Source organism: Hevea brasiliensis, chromosome 18 (assembly GCF_030052815.1).
Source record: "Hevea brasiliensis isolate MT/VB/25A 57/8 chromosome 18, ASM3005281v1, whole genome shotgun sequence".
NCBI classification, from domain to species: Eukaryota; Viridiplantae; Streptophyta; class Magnoliopsida; order Malpighiales; family Euphorbiaceae; genus Hevea; species Hevea brasiliensis.
Window position 1 is genome coordinate 47445190 of NC_079510.1, and position 8342 is coordinate 47453531.

The 8342-nt window shown below is 38.2% G+C and overlaps 1 protein-coding gene and 1 non-coding gene across 2 annotated transcripts; one reads left to right on the forward strand and one right to left on the reverse strand.

Moving 5' to 3' along the window:
* Positions 1 to 777: 777 nt before the first annotated feature.
* LOC131176255 (small nucleolar RNA R71) lies at positions 778 to 884 on the reverse strand. The gene has a single exon (XR_009146379.1). It is a non-coding gene; the product is annotated as a small nucleolar RNA R71 (small nucleolar RNA).
* Positions 885 to 6925: 6041 nt separating this feature from the next.
* Positions 6926 to 7396, forward strand: LOC131175903 (vegetative cell wall protein gp1-like). Its single transcript, XM_058140595.1, has one exon. The coding sequence runs from the start codon at positions 6926 to 6928 to the stop codon at positions 7394 to 7396; it is 471 nt and encodes a 156-aa protein (XP_057996578.1).
* Positions 7397 to 8342: the final 946 nt, after the last annotated feature.

An 8342-nucleotide genomic window follows, 5' to 3' on the forward strand; every position in this document is an offset into this window, starting at 1 on the left:
AAATTCTCGTGGGAACGATACTTGATTCATCACTTTATTACTTGAGACGACCCGTATACTTGCAGATAAGTCACATCAAGTTTTTGGCGCCGTTGCCGGGGATTTGATTTTTTTTTTTGTTTGATATTGAAGAATTGTTTATTTGGTTAATTTGGGCATTTTATTTTATTTTCTTTTTACCATTTTACTTTGAGAATTTGTTTATTTTTGTTTTTCAGGTGCTTTATTTTATGAGAAGGACAAAAAGTGAAGAAATCAATTTATTCTTTGACCCAGAAATAGAGAAGACAGCAAAAGCTTTAAGAGCAGAATCTAAGAGGAGAAAAGCTGAAATTAAAGCTCAACAACAACAAGAAAAGAGCACAAGAGCAAGAGCAATTACAAGAAGAAATGGCCAACAACAACAATAACAACCGCTTTGTGAAAGATCATGCCTATCCTAACATTGGAGATTTCATGCCAAGTATTACAAGACCAAGAGTAGAAGCTAATAATTTTGAACTGAAGCCTGCACTCTGTCAAATTGTACAACAAGCACAATTTGGAGGAAATCCAAGTGAAAGTCCACATGTGCATCTAGCACACTTTCTTGAGATCAGCGATATGTTGAAGATAAATGGAGTTTCTGATGATGCAATTTGACTCAGATTATTTCCTTTTTCTCTGAAGGACTGAGCTAGAGAGTGGTTACATTCTTTGCCACCGGGTTCTATCACAACATGGGATGAACTTTCTCAAGCATTTTTAGCTCAATATTTTCCACCAAGCAAGACAGCTAAGCTGAGAAATGAGCTGACTTCTTTTAAACCTAGAGATGATGAGAGCTTGTATGAAGCATGGGAAAGGTACAAGGATTTGCAAAGGAGATGTCTACATCATGGGATTCCTAAGTGGATGCTTGTTCAACACTTTTACAATGGAGTTTCACCAGCCATTAGGAGTACGATTGATGCATCTTCTGGAGGTGACCTTATGGAGAAATCTGAAGATGAAGCTTTTTCTGCTCTTGATAAAATTGCTTATAACAACTACCAATGGAGTTGTGAGAGGAATGAGATCAAGAAACCAGCTGGTATGTTTGAGCTTGATGCCATGAATATGATTAATGCTAAGTTTGATGCTTTGACAAGGAAAATGGACAAGCTAAGCATGAAAGTAGATTCTTCAGCCGGAGGTTCTAGTAATTCAGTAGAAGTTGGAGCTGCAAATGTCAATTGTGCAGCAGATTTTTCTGCACTAAATCAAGATTTTTCAAGTGAGCAAGTGGATTATGTGGGGAACTACAATCAAAGACCAGGTGGTAACTCATTTTCTGCAACTTATGATCCAGCATGGAGAAACCACCCCAATTTCTCTTGGGGAGGTAGACAAGGGCAAAATCAGAATTTTCAGCAGAATAGAGGCCCCCCCTCCTGGAATTTCTAAACCTCAAAATGTACCTGCTCCACCTCTACCACAACAAGCACAACTAGACAAGACAGCTAGATTGGAATCTATGATTGAAACTCTACTTGTGAGCCATCAAAGTCAACAAGAAATAATTTCTCAATTAGCATCTAAAGTGGATCAAATGGCAACACACAACAAGATGTTAGAGAATCAAATAGCTCAACAAGCTAGCTCTTCAAGTAACAAAGCATTTGGGAAGCTTCCTAGCCAACCAGAAAATTCAAGGGAGCATTGCAAGGCTATTACATTGAGAAGTGGAAAAATATTGGAGAATGGAGATAAAAAGATTGAAGAGGAAGTTGAAGAAAAGAAAAGCAGAGAAGGAGATGAACAAACTGAAGCTGAAGTTAGAATTGAAGCTGAGAAAGAAAATTCAGTGGAAGAAAAAGGAAGTAAGGAGAGGGAGAGCAAAGAGGAAGAACCTAAATATGTTACACCTAAAGCCTACATGCCACCTTTACCATTCCCACAAAGGTTTCAGAAAGCAAAATTGGATAAATAATTTGGGAAATTTTTGGAGGTATTGAAGTCTTTGCATGTGACTATTCCTTTCACTGATGCCTTAGCACAAATGCCTTTATATGCCAAATTTTTGAAGGAGATTTTATCTAACAAGAAGAAATTGGAGGAATTTGAGACTATAGCTCTCACGGAAGAAAGCAGTGCTATTTTGCAAAATAAGCTTCCACCCAAATTGAAAGATCCTGGGAGTTTCTCCATACCATGTCACATTGGGGATATCAGTATAGATAAGGCTTTATGCGATCTTGGAGCCAGTGTTAGTCTGATGCCATTATCTATCTATGAGAAAATGAAGATTGGAGAAATGAAGCCTACTACCATATCACTACAGTTAGCAAATAGGTCTATTAAATTTCCAATTGGGGTAGTTGAGAATGTTCCTCTGAAAGTTGGGAAATTTTTCATACCAGTGGATTTTGTGGTATTGGAGATGGAGGAGGATGTACACATTCCTATTATTCTTGATAGACCTTTCCTTGCTACTGCTGGAGCTGTGATTGATGTAAAAAATGGGAGGCTTACATTAGAAGTTGGGGAAGAGAAAGTAGAATTCAATTTGTTTCAAGCAATGAAAAAGAAAGATGATTCAAACTCATGCTTGAGAGTTGATGTGATAGATGAAGAGGTTAGAGAAATGCTTAAAAAGCAACATCCTAAAGATCCCTTAGAAGCTTGTTTGGTTCATAACATCAAAAAAGGGGATGAGATTAAGGAAGCTGCAGAATATGCTACAATTTTGGAAGGAAATCCACCATTGCCTATGGCTGATATTGAAAAGATTGGGAACCTGAAGCAAGAAACGACTTCATCATCAAAGTTTGAAAAAGGTGAAGCACCTAAGGTAGAGTTGAAACCTCTTCCAACAAATCTCAGGTATGCTTTTCTAGGGCAAAATTCTACATATCCTGTGATTGTTAGTGCTAAATTGACTGATTGTGAGGTTGAAAAATTATTGAGAGTTCTTAGGAAGCATAGAAGGATAATTGGTTATACCATTGATGATATTAAAGGAATACATCCTTCTGTGTGCATGCATAGAATTTTGTTGGAAAATGACCATAAAGCCTCTCGAGAATCACAAAGGAGATTGAATCCAAACATGAAAGAGGTTGTGAAAAAGGAGATCTTGAAATTGCTTGATGCAGGTATTATTTACCCTGCTTTCGACAAAGAATTGGGTAAGTCCATTCATGTTGTACCTAAGAAAGGGGGCATCACGGTGGTGAAAAATGAAAATGATGAACTAATACCTACAAGAATCAGAATCGATGGAGAATGTGTATAGACTATAGGAAATTGAATAAGGCAACTAGAAAGGACCATTTTCCATTACCATTTATAGATCAAATGCTTGAGAGACTAGCTCATCATTCTTATTTTTGCTATTTGGATGGCTATTCAGGGTTCTTTCAGATCCCTATTCACCCAGATGATCAGGATAAAACTACCTTCACATGTCCTTATGGTACCTTTGCATATCGAAGGATGCCATTTGGACTATGTAATGCCCCTGCTACATTTCAACGATGTATGATGTCCATATTTTCTGACATGATTGAGGAAATTATGGAAGTGTTCATGGATGATTTTTCTGTGTATGGTAAATCTTTTGATGAATGCTTATCTAACTTGTCTAAGGTTTTGCAGAGATGTGAAGAGTTCAATTTAGTTTTGAATTGGGAAAAGTGCCATTTTATGGTACAAGAAGGAATTGTTTTGGGACATCTTGTGTCAAACAGCGGTATTGAGGTGGATAAATCAAAGGTAAAAATTATTGAGAAAATGCCACCCCCAACATCTGTGAAAGGAGTGAGGAGTTTCTTGGGGCATGCTGGATTTTATAGGAGATTCATCAAGGATTTCTCTAAGATTTCTAAACCTCTTACCAATTTATTGAGTAAAGATGTGGAATTTAATTTTGATACTAATTGTATGAATGCTTTTGGGATAAAGGAAGCTTTGATATCTGCTCCTATTATGCAGCCACCCAATTGGTCATTACCTTTTGAGTTAATGTGCGATGCTAGTGATTATGCCATTGGGGCTGTTTTGGGACAAAGGAAAGATAAGAAGCTGTATGCAATATATTATGCAAGTAGGACCTTAGATGATGCTCAAATAAATTACTCTACTACAGAGAAAGAGTTTTTGGCAATAGTATTTGCAGTAGATAAATTCAGGTCCTATCTTGTGGGGTCTAAGGTCATAGTATACACGGATCATGCAGCTATCAAGTATCTCCTTCAGAAAAAAGAGGCTAAACCTAGATTGATAAGGTGGGTGTTACTCCTTCAAGAGTTTGACTTGGAAATTAAGGATAAGAAAGGAGTAGAAAATGTGGTAGCGGATCATCTATCTAGATTGAGGCAAGAACAAGGAGACAATCTGGGAAAAGAACCCCCAATAGATGATTATTTTCCTGATGAGCAACTGTTAGTAATCATGAATGCAAAAACCCCTTGGTATGCAGATTTTATGAACTATCTAGTGTGTGGAATCCTTCCACCTGATCTAACATGGCAGCAAAAGAAGAAATTTCTTTTTGATGTGAAGGATTATGATTGGGAGGAGCCATTTTTGTTCAAGAAATGTGGAGATGGGCTGATTAGAAGATGTTTAGCTGATGAGGAGATAAGGAATGTTATCAAAGATTGCCATTCTTCACTTTATGGGGGTCACATGAGTGCGACAAAGACTGCAGAAAAAGTTCTTCAAGCAGGGTTCTTTTGGCCACACATGTTTAAGGATGTGAGGAAATTTGTAAATGCATGTGATAGGTGTCAAAGGATGGGTAATATCTCAAAGAGAGATGAAATGCCCCTCCAAAATATACTGGAAGTGGAATTATTTGATGTGTGGGGCATTGATTTCATGGGACCTTTTCCATCGTCCTTGGGACACAAATACATTTTAGTTGGAGTAGATTATGTGAGCAAATGGGTTGAAGCTACACCATCTCCAACTAATGATGTAAGAGTTGTGATTAAATTCCTTAAAAAGTTCATTTTTACAAGATTTGGAACTCCACGTGCCATTATAAGTGATGGAGGTTCTCATTTTTGCAACCATCAATTTGAAAGATTATTGCAAAAATATGGAGTGAAGCATAAGATTGCAACACCCTACCATCCACAAACTAGTGGTCAAGTGGAGATCTCCAATAGAGAGCTGAAAAAAATTCTTGAAAAAACAGTGAATAGTTCAAGAAAAGATTGGTCACTAAAGTTAGATGATGCTCTTTGGGCCTATAGAACAGCTTTTAAAACTCCTATTGGAACTACCCCATTTAGATTGGTTTATGGGAAGGCTTGTCATTTACCTTTGGAGTTGGAACATAGAGCATATTGGGCCATAAGAACACTGAACTTTGACTTAAAAACTGCAGGAGAAAAAAGAATGCTGCAACTAAATGAACTTGAGGAACTTAGACTGGATGCTTATGAAAATGCCAAGCTTTACAAGGAAAGAACTAAGAGATGGCATGATAAGCATATTAGGAGGAAAGAATTTCAGGAAGGTGATGTTGTTCTTCTATACAACTCTAGGTTAAGGTTATTTCCGGGAAAATTAAAGTCAAGATGGTCAGGACCCTACACTGTTATAAAGGTATACCCCTATGGAGCTGTTGAGATAGGCAATGAAACCTCAGGGACTTTCAAAGTTAATGGGCAGAGATTAAAGCATTATATTGTTGGAGAACCCACGCAAAGGTTTGTAGAGGTTTCATGGCTTAGTTCCCCAATCAAGGATGCTTAGAATTGGAGTGGAAGGTCAAGCTTAAGACCTTAAACAAGCGCTTCTTGGGAGGCAACCCAAGCGTATCCTTTTATAGATTATTAATTTTCCATTTCACTTCATTTTCAGTTTTTACCCTCATTAAACTCAAAAGTGACATTTGTTTATCTTTTATAGGTCATTCATGAAGATTGAGCAAGTTTACACTTGTGGCAAAAACAAAGAATTGAAGGGAAGCAAGTATAAGCAAAATTCTGCACTTTATTCAGTGCTTGTGAACAGTAACACCTTTAAACTTGTGCTAAATTACTGATATTGCAATCCACTTGATAGCACATGCTTGATTTTGTGTCTTGTGTAAATTCTGTGAAATACAACTTGGATGAGGATCAATTTTGATATTTAGGACTGATGAGAGCTTTATTGAAGTGCAAAAATAGTGTTTGTTAGGTTTTACCTTTTAGTGTATATATAATTTTGTAGTCTGTTAGGAATTTACATGTTTTTGTTTGAATTGCTGCCAATTTTTTTACAATCTGCAGATTTTTGCTACTGTTCATGCTGCTAAAAATGTCAATTTCTATGTCTTTTCTGCAATTCTTGAATGTTTGGAACTTGTCTCAAATGCTGCTGAAAATATGCTTTTGGTATAAGTTTAGAAAGGAGACCATTTCATTGAATGTGCAAAAAAGTAGTCACAATTGGTGCCTAAATTGAAAAATGCTTGCATAAGCTAAATGAACATATATAGTGTTTGATGAGTTCTAAGAGATGATGAGCTTAAATTTCTCAATTTTATGGTGTTTGTATGTATTTGGAAATTGCTGGGGGTCATGATAGAATTCCATAGCTTGTGGACTGTTTTTGGCAAGCAAAACCACAATTTTTCCCAAAACCTGCCGAAACTTGCTGATGACATTGCTTGTCAAGCAGAGTCTTAAGCAAATTCTGCTGAACCTTATGCTTAACCCCAAGCATGGCCCATCTTACAACAAGTCTGCCCCACAATTTAAAATAGCCGAAGATGTCCGCCAAATTTTCCAAAAGCCTCGCCCACACTCCCGATAAACCTCGTCGACTCCTTTCCCACGCCATTTCTTCCGGCAATCTTTACAGGAAGCCGAAAGGTTTCTTTCCTTTCATTAAAATGGTAAGAACTAAAATGTGGTCTTCCCACAAACCCAAACTCAGTAGATTTCGACATTCTGTCAAATCTAAAATGGGTACTCCATCCTCATTGCCCACAAACCCTAACCCCAGCCCCAGTCCGCCACTCCCTCAGTCACCGCCACCACAAACGCCACCATTACCACAATCGCCACCACCTCAGTCACCGCCACTACCCCCAAGCCAAATACCACCTCTCATTCCGCCGACTCCCCTCTCGCCGCAATCCGAGCCGCAAAATGAAACACCAATTCTCGACACCCATTCCCCAGAACCTGCGCCTACTCAAGCAAAAACAAAAGGCAAAACAAAAAGGGCCGCAGGTAGACCCAAAGAAACCCCTATCGGAAAAAGGAAACGAGTACCCTCTGTTCCTTTCGACCTAAACTCTCCACCTCAGCCGTCCTCTAAACCAGTTAGCAAAAGGACCAGGTCTTCCTCGCAAACCACAAAGACCAATGGTCCAAACACCAAGACCTCGCCTCTCCTTACACTCTCTAGCACCTGCATCATCTGCAGATAATATCGAAGAGGTAATTTCTCCATTACCTTGGGCTTTTAGGGATATGGATATGAAAAAGGCCTATGAGAAATTAGTTTCTAAAACTATTTTGGCAAATAAGTATATGGATGAGCAGATTTTGAAAGAATTAGGCATTTATGACTCTGTATTTGCCTATTTGAATGCTGTTAGCTGGACTGATTTTGCTAAAATTAGGGAACCAGTGTACAAGGATCTAACCCTGGAATTTTTGAGTTCCCTAAGGCTGAGTTTCAAACCAACAAAGGTTCAACATAAAGATATGATATATTTTCGATGTCTTTGGAATTGATAAGGAGTTAGACATGGCTGCTATGAATGCAATTTTTGGTTTTCAGGATTCAGGATATAAAAACATTGAGTGGCAGCAAACTGTTTATGACCCTGTTCAATTCTGGAAGGATATTGCACCTTTTGGGGGTTATTATAGACAGAGGACTGCAAAAGCCTCTAGGATAGTTGACCATGTATTGAAATACCTCCATAGGTTCATTTCTTACACTGTTTTAGGGAGGGGACACAGTAACAGTATTGTGGGTGCTGGTGACTTGTTTCTCTTGTGGTGCATGAAGGAGAGAAAACAAGTAAGCACAGCCCATTTCATAGCCACTCATTGGCACCAAATTGTCACAAAGCATACTAAAGGCAGTATAGTTTTTGGGGGGTATATAACTGCTATAGCAAACTCATTTAGCTTTGATGCTAGTCTATATAAATTGCCGCTACTGGGAATCATATATAGACAAAGACAATGTTGCTGCATATGGATGTTTGTGAGAAAATAGGCCATACCTATACTCTGTTACAGCAGCATCCTGATACCACTGGTACTACAGACCCCACTACCTTTACACCAGCAGAACCACAACCAACCACTACCCCACAGTTTTCAGCAGACATTTTATCCCTTTTAAGATCCTTGGAATCC

Coding starts and splice junctions, on each gene's coding strand:
- LOC131175903 (XM_058140595.1), top strand. CDS start 6,926: ATGGGTACTCCATCCTCATTGCCCACAAACCCTAACCCCAGCCCCAGT.